The sequence below is a fragment of the Taudactylus pleione genome, unplaced genomic scaffold (assembly GCF_031769625.1).
Source record: "Taudactylus pleione unplaced genomic scaffold, aTauple2 ptg000573l, whole genome shotgun sequence".
NCBI classification, from domain to species: Eukaryota; Metazoa; Chordata; class Amphibia; order Anura; family Myobatrachidae; genus Taudactylus; species Taudactylus pleione.
This window is the reverse complement of record NW_028284975.1, coordinates 3967175-3990620: the sequence shown is the minus strand read 5'-3', so window position 1 is coordinate 3990620 and position 23446 is coordinate 3967175. Positions and strand designations below refer to the sequence as shown.

At 44.0% G+C, this 23446-nt stretch overlaps 1 protein-coding gene across 1 annotated transcript in view; it reads right to left on the bottom strand.

The window, feature by feature from the left end:
* Positions 1 to 23446, bottom strand: part of BANK1 (B cell scaffold protein with ankyrin repeats 1) — a 533405-nt gene that overhangs the window by 313598 nt on the left and 196361 nt on the right. The window contains exon 6 of the mRNA XM_088453252.1: positions 18272 to 18383. Within this exon, the coding sequence (XP_088309378.1) occupies positions 18272 to 18383 (112 nt within the window). The remainder of the gene's footprint in view (positions 1 to 18271; positions 18384 to 23446) is intronic.

Here is a 23446-nt window from a genome sequence, read left to right as displayed (position 1 = left end):
AGAGGTATGGGAGCAAATGAGAAGGTCTAATAGGCAATAGGCATGTGGGAAGGTTTTATGGGAATTGGACACGTAAAGGTCATGTTGGGAGGTTTGATGGCATGCGTGGAGGTCTGATGGGTATGAGGGGAGGTCTCATGACACATGGTATATGGTATATATATTATACTAAAGTTGCATGTTTTCAAGATCCCCTCAGTGCCACAAATTAAATCATGAGCACCACCTGTTGATCTTTTGAATACACTTGTGCACCAACTAGGAAATCTGGAAAACATGCACTGTTAGGGGTGCACTGATATAGACCATATATAGGGTAATTTACTGTATTAATACTGTATAATAATACACTATACAGTGCATAAGGAGACCAATCTGTACATATATGCCCAGGACAGTGCAAGGTTCTTTTGCTGCTCCCCCACACTCCCAAACTTGTTCAAATGATCTGGAATGGAACCCAGATCTGAAATAAAAATATTCAGCTCAGACAGGATGGTCCTACTTCTGCATATAATGGCATACTGTGATTGCTGGTCCTGTATATGCATTGCTTAATGTGGTCCTAGAGATGTGGTGGAACTCACCCCCACCCCCGTCCTCGGCTCCCCTCTGCAGTAGTATTACCAATTAAAACTACACCACACAGTAGCGCAATCTTATTCACATTACACAGCACATAGTGCCCCTGATTCACATTACACCACATAGTAGTGTCCCTTATTCATGTTATGACACACAGTAGTGCCACTTTTACACAATGCCGTCATTAGTGCCCTTTATACACAATGCCCACAGTAGTAGTGCCCCTTATACAATGCCCACAGCAGTAGTGGCCCTTACACATAATGCCCACAGCAGTAGTGCGCATTATGCAATGCCAACTGTAATAGTGCCCCTTATGCAATGCCTCCAGCAATGGTGCCCCTTATGCAGTGCCCACAGTAGTGGTGCCTGGGGCTGCCATCAGAAATTGTGGGGTCCGGGGCTAACAAAATAGGCATGGCCCCCATAGCCCCCATTATACAGAGCACATCTAGAAAATGGAGGCATATTAAAAACAGCTGGAGCCAGTTGTGCTGACCATCTTACAGTAATAATCTCAATCAGCAATCCATACTTCAATAAACACCTCACAGCACCCCCATCAGTAATCACCTCACAGCAACCCCCTTCAGTAATCACCTAACTGAAAGTCCCCCATCAGCAATCAACTCACAGCACCCCCCTTCAGTAATCACCTCACAGCACTCCCCCTTCAGCAATTACCTCACAGCACACACCCCCTTCAGTAATCATCTCACTGTAAACCCCCCTTTCAGTAATCACCTCAAAGAAAGTCCCACCCTTCAGCAATCAACCACACGGCACCCATCTTCAGTAATCACCTCACAGCACACCCCCTTCAGTAGTCACCTCACAGCACAATTCCCTTCAGTAATCACCTCACAGCACACACACCCCTTAAGTAATCATCTCACAGCACACCACATTACAGCAATCACCTCACAGCATCCCCCTTTCAGTAATCACCTCACAACACACACCCCCTTCAGTAATCACATCACAGAAAGTCCCACCCTTCAAAAATCACCTCACAGAACCCCCCACTCAGTAATCACCTCACATCACCCCCCCTTCATTAATCTCTGCAATTCCCCCCTTCAAATATCACACCACAGCTCCCTCCTTCAATAATCACGAGGCTCAACCCCCCCTTCCCCTTCCCCAGCAAAATGACCTTCTTACTTTGGTGATGGTCTTTGGTCTCCCATTCTGCCCTGACCCGGCAGCTTTCTCCCCTGCAATGGTCGACGCGCACCTGCTGATAATGCTAAGAGGAGCTCAGCTCAGGCAAGTGGAGCTGCCCGGGGAGCATCCTATCTGTCTGCCTCCCACAGCCTGCCATGAACACGGCAGAGGTGGAAAGAAGAGAGCTGGGTAGCTGCACCACAGTGCGCTGGTATGAGCAGCAGGCCCCCAGCTGGGCCTGTCTGTGACAGACAGTATTATTGTTATTGTGACAAGTGGGGAAATAGCTGGTGGGCGGTAGCATTGGGTGGGCCCCATGAGTGGCCGGGCCCGGGATTTAAGACCTAGAATCCCCCCCTGATGGCAGCCCTGGTGGTTCCCCTTATGCAGTGCCCTCATTAGAAGTGCCCCTTATGCAGTGCCCCCAGTGGTAGTGCCCCTTACGCAAAGCCCACAGTAGTGGTGCCCCTAGTAGTGGTGCCCCTTATTAGTAATGCCCCAACTAGTAATGACCCCAGTAGTAGTGTCCCCAGTAGTAATACCACTAGTAGTAGTTCCCCCAGTAGTAATGTCTCCATTAGTAATGACCCCAGTAGTAGTACCTCCAGTAGTAATGCCCCCATTAGTATTGCCCCCAGTAGTAGTGCCCTCATTAGTAGTGCCTCCAGTAGTAATGTCCCCATTAGTAGTGCCCCCAGTAGTAATACTACTAGTAGTAGTTCCCCCAGTAGTAATGTCTCCATTAGTAATGACCCCAGTAGTTGTGGCTCCAATAGTAATGCCCCCATTAGTAGTGCCCCCGGTAGTAGTGCCCTCATTAGCAGTGCCTCCAGTAGCAGTGCTCTCAGTAGTAGTGTTCCCATTAGTAGGGCCCCCACTCGTAATGCCCCCACTAGTAATGACCCCAGTAGTAGTGTCCCCAGTAGTAATGCCCTCAGTAGTAGTGCCCCTTACACAAAAAGAAACACAAAAAAGAAAACACACAATACTTACCTTAAGCCCCACTCCTGCGTCCATTGCTGTCCATTGCAGTGTTTCTCAGAACTATGGGAGAGACATCATGATGTCTCTCCCTTCATCCACTGCGGGAGCAGGAAGGTGGATCTCAGCGGTGAACTCCAGCCTTCGGCTGCTGCTGTAGGAAGCCTGGCAAATAGACTCCAGCCCTGGGCCTCCCTGCGGCGCAAGGCTGACTGGCCGGGTAAGGTGGGCTGGAGGAGGCGGAATTCGTTTCTCCTCCAAATAGAACTGATGGAATGCGGTTCGGCCCTGTTCCGGTCCACTTTAACCCCTGTGTATATGTCACAATTATTACATACACTATACTTCGTATGACATATATTATAGCTGCTTAATACTGATTATGTCCTATATATGGACTGGCCACACTTGCTTTAAAATCAAGTATTTGGAAGCTCCTCTCTAGAAATCCAAATAGTGTGAAACTGTATATAAATTGGGTATTTATTTATTATAACAGATAATACACTTACATTGTGTAAAATCAAATAAAACTTATTGCAAGTAATAAAAACACAAATATAACAAATGTGCAGTGCGGGAAGGTGGGGTGGTGGGTATACAATGGAAGATGTGTAATAGAGCGATATCACCAAATGGCTCCTGCTTTGTCCTCTTCTAATAGCAGCAGCATTTACCAAAATGGATGCTGTAACCACACAGGTCGAGGCTTATATAAGGATGTGCCTGATTTTTAAACCAGCCCTCTCTCGCTTCTGTATGCATACTACGAACAACACTTTTTTACAATTGGATAGCGCTCATTCGAAATTGGACGCAACGTGAGGAAAGAAAAAACTTGCAGCAAATTGGATATGCCCCTGTAAGGTGAAGTTGAACCACGTTATGACAAAACTATCTGGGATAGCTCTTGAAAAGCCCTTGTGTTAACCTGTATGGTGTTAAAAAGTACCTGAAATTAGGGCTAAAACTATAATGTCAGTGATATAATAAGTGGATGACTATTATGTTTAATAATAAATTTATGTACATACAGCAAAAAATAGGAAACAGGAAAATTAGAAAATGGTAAATGGTTAATGTGTAACCTTACCCAGCACATTAAGGGGTTAAATCAACCTTCTTTATTCTCCTGCACATGTTCGTATTTTAATTTTAATTTTTTGCTTAACAATGTTCACATCCAACACATGTACTTTGCTTATTATATGAAGCGTACACAGAAATGCAAATGCACCCACTGTTTTCCCTTCATGAATGGACAGTATTTACATTTGTTAGTCGGATTCTAACACTATGATTACACTTAATTACCACTGTTGACCCTGAAAACCTATGTATTTTGCATAAGCACGGGAAACTGAACATATGTTGAGATGCTATTTTGAGAATACTATTCACAGCAAAGCTTTCCCATCCATTTAATGCTACTAACTTCTGAGCCAATTCATTACACAACACATTTGGATAGAAACACTGTGAGCCTCCAGCTACAATTTCACAGCCTTCCACTGAGCCATTACTTAGAGTTTTTCATCAAACAGCAATTTGACCTCATTTAGAGTTCTTTAACTTTCTTGTGGTTTTAGCTGTTGTGAGACACGCATGAGCGACTTTCAGAGTCTATTTCTGTATCTCTGTATTCACCCTATTGGTGCAACAGTAGGAATAAAACACAAGTTGCCCTAATAAGAAGGGGCATAGCTGGGTAGTCCAAGCACCAACCTAGGCTCCTACCTAGGGCACTGGGCAGTGAAGGACCCATTTTCAGGTTTTGCTTTTCATGAAGAACAAAGCGATGAAAGCCCAATTCAATCACTTTGGGGGAGGTTGTCAACATATATCTATTCACCATTCCAATGACCCCTGACTTTTTATACTGAGCATGTCAGCATCCATTGTGGATCCCAATTTAGGATTTCAGTTCCATCACAGAAGGGTCTCCATAATGAATGGTCACATAATCACTGGGCTTACTCTCACAGTAGCTACACAGGCTGCCATGGTTGTAGTAACAGTTATACCCACCTTTATGGTCAGTGTGGTCATTCACTCAGAGGCATAGCAGCAGGACTTCTGCCAAATCATGGCAGTTAGAAACAGACAAACAACTAATATCAAACAGAGTTGGGTCTTTTACAAGTTCCATGATGTAGTTCTGTGCAAACCTTTTGCCTTAAGCAAAATTGAATTCTCCTGTGTTGCAATAAAACTGGTTTACAGCAGGATTGATGTTCAGTTGTACTGGAAAGTCTTTTAATTTTACAATTCCATCAAGCAGCTGTAGATCTTGCAGCATTAACTGTCACTGCTGTGCCGGAAGTAGCAGCAAGTGCACTCATGAGTTTCAGGAGAGCTAAAACTCATAAATGCAGTGGGTTTCTTGGTGTATATTCCAATGGCTATGAATTTACACAGGGCCACATAGATCAGGTCATTTCTATACTCTATCTGCATATGTCATTTTTAATGCTGCATTGTAACAAATTTGTTTGGGATGTACTGTAATTATGTCAAAATCAGAATGGATTGATCCATGAGGTTCACAGCAAGACCTAAATCTATCAACAACATCATCTCTGTTATTAAGGAATAATTCATTATGAGATTTAACATTGGGTTCTTGCCAAACTACATATTCATTGACATAAATAGGAGACCCGTGTTCTTTTACTGTATAGGGCATGACTGTGGCCCAGATATATCAGCGAGTGATATTCTTGTTATCACTTGTTACTAATCTTAAATGGTGCTCCAGCCAATCAGCTCCTGTTATTTTTTCAAACACATGACAGTTAGAAGATTAGTAACAAGTGATAACAAGAATTTCACTCATTGATAAATCTGGGCCTTAATATGCTTTGGGAGTGTGACTAGCCTCTATGAAACTGTTTGCAAAATGGTTTATACTCCCATATGCTCTACATGCTTGCCCTTTTGTTGGACACGGCAATTGATGCGGGTAAGATTCAACAAAGCTTTTTTCAATTCAATTGACAGCAGTGGATCTCTGTGACTATAAAATGTCTGTACAGCTAGCTCATAGCTCAGGAAATTTGTTATGGATGGACAGGTCAGATTATCTCTCAGTGCATGTCTCCTGAGCTTAGAGAAGCTGTAGCTTTGTATGATTTATGCTTTTATCTTCTCATCAATATTTGATCAATTCTGTTTTAGCCATTGTATGTAATCTGTTGAGCTATGCATCCAACATCCCATCAGTCTGATGTGTTGTCTGTATTAAAATGTAGATTTCATAATTCATACTGTATATACTTTTTTAGGGATAAAGTATTTAATCAGTTAATCTTTCACATCATAGCATGTGTCAGTGGGTTCTGTCAGTGTGTCAGATATCATAGACTTTATCTGCAGTTAAATGCAGTGGCAATAGCTTTCTTACTGTCAACATTAGTGACACCTATATCAAGATAGTTTTCCAATCATTGAATCCATTCTGTTCACCTCAGTCTAGCAAACCTAAGCTTAGAATAAGAAACAAATGAAAGGAGACAGCATTCTTTGCACAGAAACAAACTTGAGGTGTACAAATGCAGGTTACTCATTCTTAATTGTATACTGTCAAGAACACATTTGTGGAAATGTAATCCTTGTCACTAATTGTGGAAATATTTCTGAAATTTGAGTCTGAATAAATTAATGCTAAATTGAGTAAAGAGCTTCAAGAGATTTAGCAAACTTTAGATTTTCCGAAGTGTCATATGACATGACATGCTATCCTAACACACCCATGATAGGGTGCAGATTGGTGCATGTTCCCTGGGTTCCCCTGCATACATTATTATCCAGATTCAGCAGCTGGACAGAGGCAGCATTACATATTTCTAAGAGGCCACTCATGGACTATCCATTTCTGCCATTTTTTTCTGCTCATCAACCAAACCATAAAAGAAGGGAATGATGGTGAGGGGCTTGCGGTCAGGCCACACAGGAATAAATAATATATATATATATATACATATATATATATATATATATATATATATATACAGTCAGGTGCATAAATATTGGGACATTGACAGAATTTTCATATTTTGGCCTCTATTCACCACCACAATGGCTTTGAAATGAAACAAACAAGATGTACTTTAACTGCAGACTTTCAGATTTAATTTGAGGGTAATTACATCCAAATCAGGTGAACGGTGTAGGAATTACAACGGTTTCTATATGTGCCTCCCACTTTTTAAGGGGCCAAATGTAATGGGACAAACTAAACAATCCTAAATCTAACTTTCACTTTTTAATACTTTGTTGCAAATCCTTTGCAGGCAATTACAGCCTGAAGTCTGGAACGCATAGACATCACCAGACACTGGGTTTCATCCCTGGTGATGCTCTGCCAGGCCTCTACTGCAAATGTCTTCAGTTCCTGCTTTTTCTTGGGGCATTTTCCCTTCAGTTTTGTCTTCATCAAGTGAAATGCATGCTCAATCGGATTCAGGTCAGGGGATTGACTTGGCCATTGCATAACATTCCACTTTTTAGCCTTAAAAAACTCTTTGGTTGCTTATGCAGTATGCTTCAGGTCATTGTCCATCTGCACTGTGAAGCGCTGTCCAATGAGTTTTGATATGAGTATTATATGACTGATATGAGCATATAATATTGCCCGAAACACTTCAGAATTCATTCTGCTGCTTTTGTCAGCAGTCACATCATCAATAAATATAAGGGAACCATTTCCATTGGCAGCCATACATGCCCACGTCATGATACTACCACCATCATGCTTCATTGATGAGGTGGTATGTTTTGGATCATGAGCAGTTCCTTTCCTTCTCCATACTCTTCTCTTCCCATCACTCTGGTACAAGTTGATCTTTATCTCATCTGTCCATAGGATGTTGTTCCAGAACTGTAATGGCTTTTTTAGATTTTGTTTTGTAAACTCTAATCTGGTCTTCCTCTTTTTTGTGGCTCACCAATGGTTTACATCTTGTGGTGAACCCTCTATATTCATACTTATGAAGTCTTCTCTTGATTGTTGACTTTGACATATATACACCTACCTCCTGGAGAGTGTTCTTGATTTGGCCAACTGTTGTGAAGGGGTTTTTTTACTTCACCAGGGAAATAATTTTTCTGTCATCCACCACAGTTGTTTTCCGTGTTCTTCCAGGTCTTTTGGTGTTGCTGAGCTCTCCGGCGCATTCTTTCTTTTTAAGAATGTTCCAAACAGTTGATTTGGCCACACCTAATGTTTTTGCTATCTCTCTGATGGGTTTGTTTTGATTTTTCAGCCTAATGATGGCTTGCTTCACTGATAGTGATAGCTCTTTGGATCTCATATTGAGAGTCGACAGCAACTGATTCCAAATGCAAATGTCACACCTAGAATCAACTCCAGACCTTTTACCTGCTTAATTGATAATGAAATAATGAGGGAATAGCCCACCTGTCCATGAAATAGCTTTTGAGTTGATAGTCCCATTACTTTTGGCCCCTTAAAAAGTGGGAGGCACATATAGAAACCGTTGTAATTCCTACACCGTTCACCTGATTTGGATGTAATTACCCTCAAATTAAATCTGAAAGTCTGCAGTTAAAGCACATCTTGTTTGTTTCATTTCAAAGCCATTGTGGTGGTGAATAGAGGCCAAAATATGAAAATTCTGTCAATGTCTCAATATTTATGCACCTGACTGTATATATATTGTGGTGAAAGATGGGATCAATCTCCAATGGAGTCTGGAGTGAACCCTGTGTGTGTCCAGGCCTATGCTCATGTATGCTAGAGTGCAGTGTTTGCTGCTATTAAAAGACGCTGCTTTACCAAATACCTGCCTGTCTGAGTCCTCATTTGTACACCCCGTGTTACATTTGGTGGCCTGTATTGGGATTCTGCACTGGTGTGTCGCAGCACAATCTTTAGACACCTACAGCATAGCAAAGAATCTGACAAGACAGAATGGTCGGTATACGTGAGTACGGTTGGTGAACCAGAAATACCGCAGTTATATTAAGGACACTGTAACTTGCTGTATACTGTATGAAAGGCTGTTTGTGTGTGTTTACTGAAAACAAAGTTTCTTTCCTTTTTTTTTTAATAAGGTGCTTTAGACTGACCTGTTGTTTAGCAAGGCTCACATACTGCAGTCCTGAAAGAGATTTTTTTTCCCCCCTGTGTTCTGTTTAACCCCAACATTGCTGAAGAAAAAAAAACAGTGTTTTCTTTTTCTGTTAAATAACTGTTTCTTTGCTGAAAGAAAGATACATATTTGTGTAAACTGGCTTGTTATCTAAAAGCACCTAGATTTGTACATACACCTCCTACTGTAAAAATGGAGGAAGTTTTTTGCACTATAGTAACTTTGTTGGCCTCTCATCAAAAGACAGAGAAACAAATGTTGCAGCTACTGACCCAATTAATGGGCACAAAGGATACTAAAGAGCATCTAAAGAAAATTTCTGCCTCAGATGACCCAGAGGCATATTTGCTGATATTTGAAAGGGTCGCACAGCGTTTAAAGTGGCCAGCAGATACTTGGGCTGATAGACTTGCCCGCTATTTCACTGGTGAGGCTCAGAAAACCTATGCTGATTTGTTTGCTGCTGATGCGGAGAATATGACCTAGTCAAAAGTGCCATTCTGGTCAGGTCAGGTCACTCTCCTTCTGGGAAAGTGCAGCACTTCCACAAATGGGCCCTACTACCAGGGGTCCCTATTCGGAGCAGGTTGCAGAACTCGCCAGACAAGAGCGAAGTTGGCTCCAGCGAGAAGACCGCACTGCTGCTCAGATTGTAGAGACAGTGGTTGTTAACCAGTGTATAAGAACCCTAGGGTGGAATATGCAGCGGTGGGTCATACACGCTGATCCTCAGAAGTTAGAGGAATTAATTACTGTGTTGGAGCTGTATGAGACCACAGGAAATATGAAAAAAATGCCAGAAAAGCCACCAGGGAAGTGATGACCCGTTGATGGTACCCCATTGGCCTGTGGCCCCAACGATCACCCCTCCTCTTGGAAACACCGCTGGAGCTGCCAGGGTCATTTGCTATGAGTGTGGAGTGCCAGGTCATGCAAGGCGGGACTGTCCCAGAAAAACAGAGCCTATGGAGTGTGGGGTTGCTAATATGGGCACTATGTACCTTGCTTTTGAATGATGGTAGCCCTGGATTCCAGACACCTGTTAATGTGGGAAACTGTGTTGCTGAATGGCCGAGAACTCCCAGCTATTATAGACTCAGGGAGTGAGCTAACCCTAATCTTAGAGGCTGTCCTATCTAGGCCATTAGAAAAGGTGCCAGGGTTAGTTGAAGTACTCTCCGTTCATGGATCCGCAGAAAACTTCTCCTGGGTGTGAATGAGCCTCACCATAAAGGGGCACACTTATGAGGTAGTTGCTGTGGTTGGCCCTAAGCTCCCCTATCCTATCATATTGGCATGCAATTTCCCAGGACTTGTTGAGCTCATAAAGGAACCACAGAGACAACGCCAATGTAAAGTCTCAACCCCTACCTCAGAAAAGGGAGAAGAGTGGAAAAGCATGGCCACTCCTCTTTGGAGAGCGAACCTTTGCATAATTAATGTTTGAGGAAAAAAATCTGCAACACTTTGTCTGCTTACAGCCAGACAAAAATATTTGCAGAGGTGTCATACCCAAATACAGATGTTGCCATGGATGTGCTGGAAACCGTCACCCCTCAGGTTCATGGGGGCTGCACTAGTTCACTTGGCCCTACAAAAGTTCCACTGGCAGACACCTTGTCAGCAGAACAGCAAAAAGACCCAGAAGCCTTAGTTCGCAATAATCAGGATGTGTTTTCTTCCTTGCCAGGGCGCACTGCCTTAGTGGAGTGCTAGATAAATCCCCCTGAAGGAGTGGTTGTAAAGCAGCAACCATATCACATCCCTGAAGCAGTCCAGCAAGAAGTGAAAGAGAGGTCATTGAGGAGTCCAACAGTAACTGGTCAAGTCCTATTGTGTTGGTCCTCAAGCCATCAGGGGCCATACATTTTTGCAACGACTTTAGGTGGCTGAATCAGGTTTCCAGGTTTGATGCATACCTGCTACAACGGTGAATGAATTAGTAGAAAATTTGGCGAGTAGTCGGTATATTACGACTTGGGACCTCACAAAGGGATATTGGAAAATTCCTCTAACTGAGACCACCAAGGAGAAGACTGCCTTCTTGACTCCTGATGTCCTGTTTCAATATAAAATGCTCTCTTTTGGCCTTCATGGGGCACCAGCGACATTTCAGTGTGCCATGGATCACCTCCTGAGGCCACACCATGGGTACTCTATAGCTTAACTAGTCAACATCGTCCTCTATACAGAAAATTGGGAAGAAGACTTGCCCAAAGTCCAAGAAGTGCTAAACAGCTTACAACAGCATGGGTTTACAGCTAATCCAGCCAAGTGTACCATTGGACTTTCAGAGGCCTATTACATTGGGTATGTGATTGGCAATGGGCACCTGAAACCCTAACTGTAGAAGGTGGTGGCGATTCAGACCTGGCCAAGACCCTCCACCAAGAAACAAATGAGAACTTTCCTTGGGCTGCTAGGCTATTACCGCCGTTTCATTCCAAATTTTGCATCAAGAGCTTAACCCCTGACTATGACCCTTAAGAAGGCTCAACCAGAAAGAATTCTCTGGGCCAAAACAACTGAAGCAGCCTGGGAAGATATGAGGATGGCTTTGTGTTCCAAACCAGTTCTACTTAGAAAGCTGTTACCAAGAGAGACAAGATACACCATAGTTGAGCTAGAATGCTTCGCGCTAAAGTGGACAGTAGAAGCCCAGAAGTATTATCTTCTGGGAATAGAATTTGTCTTGGTCACGGATCACGCACCTCTGAGGTGATTGCACCTCAACAAAGAAGTTAACCCCAGAGTGACACACTGGTTCTTGACCAACCAGCAGTACAAGTTTGTCGAACAGCATCGGCCGGGAGCTCAACATAAAGATGCAGACGCGTTGCCCTGAAAGTTTGAGAAAGCTCAGTGGTGTCAGCCATCGCAAAAGAAGATGTGCGCTTCGCCAAGCTTGGAAAAGCGAAAGGGGGGGATGTATGGTGAGAGGGGTTGTCTCTCACCTGAGTTCCCCCCAAAGGATGTGCAGCCCAGCCCCTCCTTTTTCCTATGTGTGTGTATTTAAGGTACATTTGAAGGTGAGACCCCTTCTCTTGGGTTAGCACTCCTCCCATCTGCCCCAGGTGATTTTAATTGGTATGGGTCACATCTAATGGGCCCTATGAAATGTAATTCCTAGATATATTAATTAGTGTGTCAGTATTAGGAATGTAAGGGACCCTCCTGTATAACATTCACCGTGACGTGGTAGGTGGGCAAACATCTTTGGCCAAACATGTACTAAGAAACCTTACTTTTAAAACCATGTTAATTGTTGCAGTTTATTATAGACTTTTTGATCACTAGAATTCTTAGTGCTTATAGTGTGCACTGGCTCCTCCCCCCTTTCTTTTACAGGTCTCAGCATGGTAGCACCTATTATCATGTTTAATATTAGGATGTGCAGCCCAGCCCCTCCTTTGTCCCTCCAAGGGAGTCTAGAGTGAACCCTGTCCAGTTTGCAGTAAAGGTGGTGTGGCATTGCATGTTTTAACAGTTGCACAGGCCCAGCTGCAACACATCACTGAGCAGCAGAGGAAGAATTTTAAACTCTCACATATCTGATGCTCTTTGCCCTGATGCTGTCTTGCGACCAGTAGTAGGATGTAGTGCCAGGGACCAAAGCTATGGTAGGAGAGCATGGTCATTTGTGGCTGCAAGCCACAGCTGACTGCTAAGCACAAGGAGTGCAGGAATCTTTTATGTTTGTTTGCTTATTTTCTGTTATGCGCCTGTGTGAGTCCAGGCCTATGATCATATATGCTAAAGTGCAGTGTCTGCTGCCATTAAAAGACAATCTGAGCGGTGGAATCCGAACCGCTCCGAACATTGGAGATCCGAGTCCACCTGAACGCTGTTCGGGTGTTCCCCGCCTGACTTCGAACCCCCTTCGCGGTCGAACGGCGGCCTCCTGGCGTCGGATTCTCACGAGGTGACATCACCATCATGCACTATGTCAGCTGATAGCATTCTTCCAGTGAGAGTGCTCCTGCCTCAGCTGACCTCAGCAGCCTGTCTGTCAAGGACTTGCAGCAGAGTCATATCCCCTGTGAGAACTCCCACTGGTGTCTGAGCAAAGTGTTGCTTCCTAGAGTTCAGTTCTAACCTGTGGCTCCTTTGTGCAGAAAACTACCACTGCTATCAGGCTCATTTACCAGACTCCAGCGTTCCTGTGATATTCCGCTTAGTTTGTGACCCTGATTTCACCTGACCCCTGGTACTGCATCTGATATCTGGTTTTGACTTCGGCTATTCCCTGTGACCTGTTTACGCCTGTTCCCTGGTACCGTCTAAGTCTGTTTGGTTCTGACCTAGCCTGCCGACTAAGCTATTTTCCTTCTCCGCTTCATCCGGAGTTTACCAGCACCTGTATAAGTTAACCTACCCTGAAGGCCGCGACCTGTGTGTCGGAGGCAGCCAAGCCCATACCTTCTTGCGAGGGTCCCTGGTGAATACTGCCAGTACATTAGACTACGCGCCTCAGGCTTAATATCTAGCCAACTCCCTAATGTGGGCCACATCCATATCCATCCGGGAGTTGTGACACCAATGTCAGGGCTCCTCTAGTGTAGGGCAAAACGCAGTGATAGCGGTCTGCCCTACACAGAAACAAACACACAGCCGCGAGCAGCTGCAGTGTGTTTGTAGTAGCAGCCAATGAGAGTCAGACAGACTCTCATTGGCTGCTGCGTCCCTGGAGGGAGCCGGCTGGAGCTCACTCATGAGCTCCACCTTCCAGCTCCCCCCGCTGCGAGTGATTGAGAGAATTCATGACGTCTCTCCCATAGTGCAGAGAGGAGCGGACAGCTGCGGTCACAGCAGGAGCAGGGATTCAGGTACTGCATAGGGGGCACTACTACTGAGGGTATGGTGTAAGGGACACCACTGCTGGGGGAATTGTGTGAGGGACACTACTGCTGTGGGCATTGTAGAAGGGGCACTACTATTGTGGGCATTGTAGAAGGGGCATTACTACTGTGGGCTTTGTGTATAAGGGTCACTAATGTGGACATTGTGTAAAAGGGGCACTACTGTGGGCATTGTGTAAAAGGGGCACTACCGTGTGTTGTAACATAAATAAGAGACACTATTTTATGGTGTAATGTGAATCAGGGGCACTATGTGCAGTGTAATGTGAATAAGATTGTGCACTGTGATTCCTTGGGCCGTAGCCCACTGTGTAAACAAGTACTGTGACTCTGCTTGCCGTACCACACTGGGTGGGTGGGAGGGCCTAAGGACAATTCCATCTTGCTCTACCTTTCATTTCTGTCACTGCTGTGTGGCAATGTTTCATAGATGTGCTTTAAACTGTGGTGTCTGTGCCACTGCGCAGCTGCTCTGATGCTTAGTAACCAGCCAGCTCAATGCAACTTTTGGCCAATAATGGTGAAAACAATATTATAAGCTGTGAGGTGGTCTAAATTGACTGTAACTGACTGGAAATTAATGTAATTGAGGTTAATAACACCCTAGGAAGAAAAAAAATCCCAATTTATGTGATTTTAGCTTTTTTTGTAAATTCTTGTAAAAAATCCAAATCCAAATCCTAATCCAAAGGCGGTCACCGCAATTTGGCAAATCCAAAGCCGGACGACGAATTAGAACCAAATCCGGCAAAAATGTTCCGGCGCACATCCCTAATATATACACAGGTTGAGTCTTCCATATCCAAAATTCTTGGTACCAGGGGTATTTTGGATATCGGAATATTCCGTATTTTGGAATATGTGCATACCATAATGGGATATCTTTGGAATGGGACCCAAATCTAAATACAGAATTTATTTTATTTATTTATTTATTACCAGTTATTTATATAGCGCACACATATTCCGCAGCGCTTTACAGAGAATATTTGGCCATACACATCAGTCCCTGCCCCAGTGGAGCTTACCTTCTATATTCCCTACTACATACACACTATGGGTAATTTTTGTTAAGAGCCAATTAACCTACCAGTATATTTTTGGAGTGTGGGAGGAAACCGGAGTACCCGGGGGAAACCCACGCAAGCACAGGGAGAATATACAAACTCCACACAGTTAGGGCCGTATTGGGTATCGAACCAACAACCTCAGTGCTGTGAGGCAGTAATGCTACCATTACACCGTCTGTGCTGCCCACAGAATGAATGAATTTATGTTTTATATACACCTTATATGTACACACAGTCTGCAGGTAATTTTATACAATATTTTCAATAATTTTGTGGCTCAAACAAAGTTCGTGTAAATACTGTACATGAAATTCATTTATGTTTTCATTACACCTTATACACAAAGCATGAAGGTCATTTTATACAATATCTTTCATAATTTTGTGTCTTAAACAAAGTTTGTGTACTTTGAACCATCAAAAAGCAAAGGTTTCACTATCTCAGTCATGCTAAAAATATTCGGTATTTCGGAATATTCGGTATTTCGGAATATTTAGCTATGGGAGACTCAACTGTATATATATATATATATATATATATATATATATCCCTATGTGCAATTTGAACATATCCATAAAATGTATTTTGGTGTAAATAACAACTTAGGGCTTAAGGTGCTCCCTGGAATCATTCTCATAGGGAAAGCAGAAGAGGAACAAAGTTACTCCTATTTTATATTATAGTAACAAAGTTACTCTATTTATACAGTAAAACACAAATCTTTATATTTCAATTTAAAATTGGGGGGATAGAAACCACATTCTCAGAAATTTCTAGTACAAGAGCCAGAGAAAAACCATATTGCACATTTTTTATAGATAGATATGCATAACAGTTAATACCATATTGATGCAAATGTTATATTTAAAGAATGGTGTAAAACATTTTTAATTCTTTAAATAATAAAGAAAAAAAGAAAAAAAAATGAGGGATAGATGTGTAGTGTACTTAAGAAGGTAATACGGTCAAATATGTGTTGCAGTAAAAAGGTTAAATGAATGTGAGTGACACAATTAAAAAGTACACCACGGTCCATCAATCAAGCCATGTCAGAGAGACAAGGAAAGAACTATAAGAGAAAAAGTGTGTGTGTCTGTCTGTTTGTCCTTTATGAATGGCCAGAGTTTTGTACTGTACCTAGCTCCACCAAATTTAGCATGGTGGTGTAGATTGCCCAGGATTAGGTTTTTGCCTAGGTATGAACTTCGTCAGGGGATGTAGTTGGCGGGATGCCGACGGTCTGAATACCGGCACAAGTATTCCGACCGACAGAATCCTGAAGGTAAGTATCGGCAATTAGCAGAGGGTTAGGGTGCGGGGTTAGGCTTAGGCACTAGGGGAGGGTTAGGCTTCGGGGAGGGAGAGTTAGGTTTAGGGTGCGGGGAGGGGGAGGTTAAGTTTAGGCACTAGGGGGGGAAGTTAGGTTTAGGCACTGTGGAGAGTTAGGGTAGGGGTTAGGGTTAGTGCTAGCATACTTTTCTATGGGTATCAGGATTCTGACTGTTTGGCAGCCACTGTCAATATTCTGACCAGCGGCATCCTGACTGCCGGCAATCCATACTCAACCACTCCGTCAGAGTAACAAACTGTCACACAATCCCATAAAACCCGGGACGCACTTAAATTACACAGGTTCTGGGGCTGAGGAGCTGGCTTCATACATACACTGTCACAATCTGGCAGGCTCATGAGCAGCTCAGCACTCAATACATTCCACTCAATATGTTCAGACTGTGGCACTGATTCCACAGCCGTTCACAACCTCTGTGCGCTCGCAAGTGGGCCGATGTTTATGCACTGCGCGTGACCGCATCCGGCATGCGCGTGCGCAAGCGCCGCCGAGCGGCTGAAGGTCAGTCGCTATGGGTCTCGCAACAAGATGGGGCGGCTGTTGATGGTGAGTGACAGCTTGCCCCGTTTTGTGGACGGGTGGGGGGTGGCTGGACAAATGCAGGTGTTCCCTTAGGAACGCCTAGCGTTTGTAGGGAGGTCTTAGTGACATCACTACTGATGTCAGTAGTGGAGTTCCTGCTCTATTGGAGCAGGAAGTCCACTCGGCCTTGCGGCAGCCTAGACCGTACCGCAGGGTTTCGTCGCAAGGCCGATGGTCGCGATTATCGTGATGGTCTACTGACCACTTGTACAAGCTGTGGGTGGTCTCCCAATGTTTTGCGAGCAGCCGGAGAACAAAAAAAAAAAAGCTCACATTCCCAGCGAGCGGGCAGCGGCAGCGAGCGGCTCTGAATCAGGGCCCATGTCCACAATCTTTGATCCTGGCAAATCTTTGCATATGGAGATTACAAACAGCAGGGGGGATTGATCACAGCCACACAGTGCCTCTGCAGGCAGGCTCCCTTCTGTCCAAGAAAGGGTCTTCAGTCCCGGCATTCCCCCCCTGATGGCAGCCCTGCTAGACATGGACTTTAATGTTGGTCTGCAGAGGGATTTTAAGGGGGTGATTCAGCTGCGGACGCGGAGACACAGATTCCCAATTACGCATACCTGCAGATGAATCACCTCCTCTGTTCTGCAGTGATTACTGAAACCCAAGTGATTTTGGAAGCTATACTAATATCTTTTCTGTAAGTAAGTCTGCTCCTGATATATCCCATTACAAATGGAATGAAAATACGCCTGCCTGCACTGTCATTTACTTCTAATTTGCATACGTATCCAGGTTATAGAATATAATATTTTACAATATAAATAATTAAGGCTCCAGGTATACTTCAGAGTCCAGTCTTCAACCCGTTCAATGCCGGGTATCCCATCTAGTCAACGATAACTGAACATAGAACACAGGGTGAACAATGAGACAGGAACTCACCAAATTGGGGGCATGATAGGACAGAGAAGCTTGATACAAGAATAGAGTGAAGGGAAAGGGTGGTACTGGTGTCCTCACATGCTCCTCCCTATGTGATGTCACTACACTGGGCTGGCATTTGGTTTGTCTAATTAAACTTTATGCATCAGGTGGTTGCATATTCACAGCCTGTGTGACCGTCACTGTTTCGTACTACACCAATTTTGCCATTGTGACCGAATTGGCAGCCCAATTGGCTTAAAACAGTATTGGTCCTACAGCTGCTGCAATCTCCACCGCTGAAATGCATGGCCATTCTTCTGCTCTGGGATGCTTTTTCAAGAATCAATCAAGGAATGTAGCAAAATTGTTGGGGGGGGGTAGTGCTGTGCCTAAGAGCAGCCCATCCCCTAAATCTGCCACTTGATACAGACTATAATCAGTACCAGAATTATGCAAAGGTCCCTGTGCATGTGTCTGTTTCCTGGGCACAAGTAGAGAGTTTCATGCAAGAAACATTACACAAATTAGAGCAATGCTCATTCTGCATCTGATCCCCCTAGACTTTCAGCATGCATTGAATCCGTCCATATATAAAGTCCTCCCATAAATTTAGTTCTGAAAAGTATAGCACAAATTATCTTCAATCACATCAATATAAAGAAAGAGAAGCCACGATGTTGTTCTTACTTATTGTATGCTGGTTAATCTCAAGAAGATCAATCTCACAAGCTGAAATCTTGTTCTGCAATGATTTTGCCAGCACTTTATCAAGTTCCTCCATGGTATAAATATTAAATGCCTGAAATGAACAAAGCACAGATTTCAGAATTATGACTTTTAATCATCTTCACCTCACCCACATACAGTTATCTCACATAGGGGGAGATTTATCAAATCTTAGAGAAAGATAAAGTGGTGAGAGATAAAGCACCAACCAATCAGCATTTTTCTAGCACAACTATTTGTAAAATGACAGAAGCTGATTGCTTGGTACATTATTTTTATATTTATTTCTTCTGTTCGGTTTTGTTAGTAAGAGCAAATGACAATTTCACTTTCTGACTCATGATTTACCTGTGAGCAATTATGGTTGGCTTTAAGTGTGTGCATAATACAAGGTACGCCACTTGTGGCTTCATCGGGTGGAAGGAATAGGAAACACATTCTCACTTGTAGGCCCTGTAATTTTGCATAAAACAGAGTAAACTATGGCCCTGATTCAGAGCCGGACGGTCTGACCAGAGCGCTCGCTCTGAATCAGGGCCCACCTCCATTAATATGGAGCGTCCTCCTGGACACTCGTATAGCTGTGGGTCACCACCCACAGCATATATGAGCGTGCAGGATGATGGTCGCGATGGTCAAGACCATCGCGACCATCGAAACTGCGAGCAAAAGCCTGCGGTTGAGTTTTTCAACCGCAAGGCCAGGAGTGATTTTGGCTCTATCAGAGCCAAAATCACTCCCACTGACATCACTAGTGATGTCAGTGGGGCCGGCTTCAGATGGTAGGCGTTCCCTTGGGAACACCTCCGTCTGGCAGGCACGCCCCCAGCACGCCCACCAAAGGGGGCGTGCTGTCAGTCAAGATGAGGAAAGTCCTTCGCTCGGCGCGTCTCGCGCATGCGCATGACGGAGCTCCCTCCGTCATGCGCATGCGCAGTGCGGACCATCGACCCACTTGCGAGCGGACAGCCACTCGCGAGTGGGTCTGAATGAGGGCCTATATACTGTATACTAAATATCAAAATCAATAGGAGAAACAGTAAAAGTCCTTTATTTCTCAGAATGCTTTCATTGTGTGATAATAATGATACTGTATGTCAGGGGTCAGGGAACTTTTTTACCTTTTACTCCAAAATATATTTAGATACGCCGACGTTACCCCCTTGATTTGATAGTAGTGCCCCCATTTAATGCCCCTGTATTAGTGCCCTGTATAATGCCCCTGTAGTAGTGCACCCATATAGTGCCCCTGTAGTAGTGCACCCATATAGTGCCCCTGTAGTAGTGCCCCCATATAATGCCCCTGTAGTAGTGCCCCTATAGTTATGCCCCTGTAGTAGTGCCCCCATATAATGCCCCTGAAGTAGTGCCCCCATATAATGCCCCTGTAGTGCCGCTTGTACAAACCCCCCCCAAAAAAACACCTTAATCCCCGCTCCTGCATCCGCCGCCGTCCTGTCCGCCCGGCTGCTCCTTGGAACTAAGGGAGAGATGTCATGACGTCTCTCCCATAGTGCGCATGGAGAGAGCCGGAAGCTGGAGTTCAGGGGAGAACTCCAGCGTCTGGTTAACGCGGCGCTGCAGGGAAGGAGCCAGGCGCCCGCTGGTAATAACATCTCAGCGGGCGTCTGGCTTAGAGCCTCCCTGCGGCACAGCCGGGTATGCATATGAATCATTCTATATTATAGAATGATTCATATGCATGCCCGGCTGTCCGTCCATTACCCCCAGGAATTTAATTTTTAATTTACCCCTGTTCCCTGACCACTGCTGTAGATAGAGTCATTTATTGTTTTTTTTTTATTTGATTTAACAATGTTTGTCTAATTTTGTCTAAATAGTAAATACTGGTACCCCAACATGACCACTTTAACCCTGTACAGAATGCTTTGCTTATAAACTACACATATCTTCCTATCCAGTTAAATTAGTTAAAATTTAAAGCTGGGTACACGCTGACAGATATATTGGCCGATCAATTGATCGGCCAATATATCGGGTGCCCGTCGGCCAGTGTGTAACCAACGATTTGTCTGTGAACTACGTGGTTCACAGACATATTGCGTCGGCTATGCTGCACAGTCGATGGTAGATATATCTGCAGATATACAGTATATCTGTGTAGTGTAGATAAAGTTGTGAACCGTGCTCATACGATGGTAGTGGTGGATTTGGATAGGAGGGAGAGGGGGGAGCGGAATGTGGGAAGGGGTTGGATGGTGATAATGGGGGGTGGTGGGGGGAGAGGCTGGGTGGGATGTTGGAGTATGGCCGAGGTGGGTAAGGGATATGGGAGGTGGGGGGGTGGATGGAGGTGGAAAGAGGGAAGGGGTGATGAATAGTGGGGGCTATATATGCAAATTAGAGTTTGGAGAGGGGTAGAATAAGAGTGCTGCACCTTCTGTAGGAGTACCTAGTGCGGGATGTAGTTATGAGACTACAATCCCGGCAGAGGATTTAACATATCGATGCCTATGTTAATACCGACGCCAGGACCCCGACAGGATGCCGGACCGATCGTTCAGCGCCGGAGGTAAGTAGCGATGTAACCAAGGATGAGGAGGTTAGGTTAAGGGACCCCCGGGGGATTTAGTGTTAGGCACCCACCCCATGGGGAGAAGTAGGGTTAGGCTAGGGGAAGAGGGGGTTAGGTTTAGGCTCTAGGGGGAGGTTAGGATTAGGGACCTCCCCAGGAGGGTGCGGTTTAGGCACTAACGGGGGGAGGTTAGGGTTAGGCACTAGGGAGTGTGGTTAGGGTTAGGCACCCCTAAAGGAGGGTTAGGGGGGAGAGGGAGGGTTAGATTACGTACCTCCGCTGTCGTGTTTTCCTCTGCGTCGGGCTAGCACTGTCGGGATTTGAACCAGCAGCTATACAGCCATCAGCATTTCAATCCCATTCCCCTGGTCCTACTGGTATTGTAATCTGGAAAAGAGGTGGTCAGGTGCGCTCTCTGTAGGTGTAGGGCAAAGTGTTGTGGATAGTTTTAGGTAAATAACAGATGGACAAAAGAATAGTCGGCCAAACCAATTAATGAGTAGGCACAATGCTGCTTCGGTGGGCACGGGGGGAAGGGGGGGGTCTGGTGGATATTGGTAACTTGGTGGTGGCAGACTGGCTCGGGGGAAGGTGGGCAGACCCTTTCAGGGGGCTCCTTGCAATGCGGTTATTGACCAGTGTGCAGTGTGTACCCACATTAATTCAGACTCTGTAAGCACAACAGTACAATCAGGTTCAGAGCATTTTGTATAGTATCAGTGAGAAAGTATCATGTAGGAAGGAAGGGCATTGTATAATCCTGAATCTTAAAAGACTATTTATTTTTAAAAAGTCACAAAGATATTCCTGTCCAAGGCAAAACAAAGTGCCAATGTCGATTCCAGTGAAAGCAGCCATAAAACAGAAATTGGTTGACCACAAAAGTAACCATAGTTTTAAAGAAAAAGAGGAAGAATAAACAAGCACATAAACTAGGGAAGTAAGCCAAAATACTATAGAAACATATAAAAAGTAATAGAACATATAAATTTTATTTAAAAATAGAAGAGGTGCTCAGAACCACTTGAAGTCAGGATTTGCACCAGTAGCCTCCAAGCAAGAGTAAGTGGCTAACACAGTGGTATCCATAACCTTCACTGAGCTATAGATGAGAGGTCCTTTATGGGGAGATATATCAAGCAGTTTAAAGAGTGGAGAAATGGACCAGTAGAGATGTTGTTCACAGCAACCAATCAGCTTCTACTGTATGTATCATTTTATCGAATGCACTTGATAAATATTACCACAAAGCTGATTAGTTGTTAAGGGCAACTTCTTCACTTATCCACTTCTCTCTGATCACATCTTAATAAACTATTTCACCCTTAGGGGCAAATGTACTAAGATCTGGAAAGTGATAAAATGGAGAGTGATAAGCTACCAACCAATCAGCTCCTAACTGTCATTTTTCAAACACAGCCTGTAACATGACATTTGGGAGCTGAGTGGCTGGTCGTTTATCACTCTCCACTTTATCACTTTTCAGAGCTTAGTACATCTGGCCCTTAGAGAGATGAATCAACCTGCAATACTGGTTAATAACATGTCTTGTTAGCCTGACTTTTATAAGGATAATAAGGATAATAAGGATATTATACTAATATTATGGTCTTGAAGAAATGGGGCAGGCAACTGAGAATCGTATATATAATAAATGTAATGACACTAGAGTTAAATGTGGACCTGCCTCTTTACAGAACCTTACACTTCTAAACTGAACAGGCGAGTTTATTTGATCTCCCGCTATTGGTGTTGCTATGACTACATGTTACTAGCCTCACCACCCTTGGATCTGCACCAGTTTTCAAGATTTACACCCAGAAGACCAGCTTTAAATGTATTCTTTAACATTTATGTATGGATTTACCCAAACAGCTCCCATCCCCATTAAGTAAGTTCATGGGCCAACGGCCCATCTGAGTTTGAAATGAATGTACCAAAGTGCAAGAAATAGCATCCAAAAAACCTTGTAGTAATATAAAAGCATGCAAATGGAAGTAGGAACCAAATGGGTAATGACACATACAGTAGAATAAAGTGGATTTTTTTTTTCAGATGTGTTTGCATGAATTGCATTTAAATTACAAACACAAGTTAGAAGCAGCATTTGAATGCAGGAATGTAACCACCTTTAGGGCTCTATTCATTATCACTTATGGGTCTATTTATCAAGCAGTGAAAAGTGTGGAGAAGTAAACCAGTGGAGAAGTTGCCCATAGCAACCAATCAGCTCCTACCTATTATTTTATAGATTGTACTTGATAAATGCTACTTCAAGCTGATTGGTTGCTAATTGCTATGGGCAACTTCTCCACTGGTTCACTTATCCACACTATTCATTGCTTAATAAATAGACCCCTTAATTTCTACAAAAGCAGGTGAAAATTAACGACTGTCATGAATGATATATCGTATGATACATAGTGTGTACGCAGCTTAACTCTGCTTACAGGAGAGTGTCTCCCGATTTATAGAGGCCACTCCTGATTGGGTGCCGGTTCGCGAGCTGTGGTTGGCTTACGGCCTGTGCCATATTTGAAATTCTGTCAGCGCTGCGATAGGTTTAAAGTGAACTGTGCAAGTGGAAACCACGTGACCTG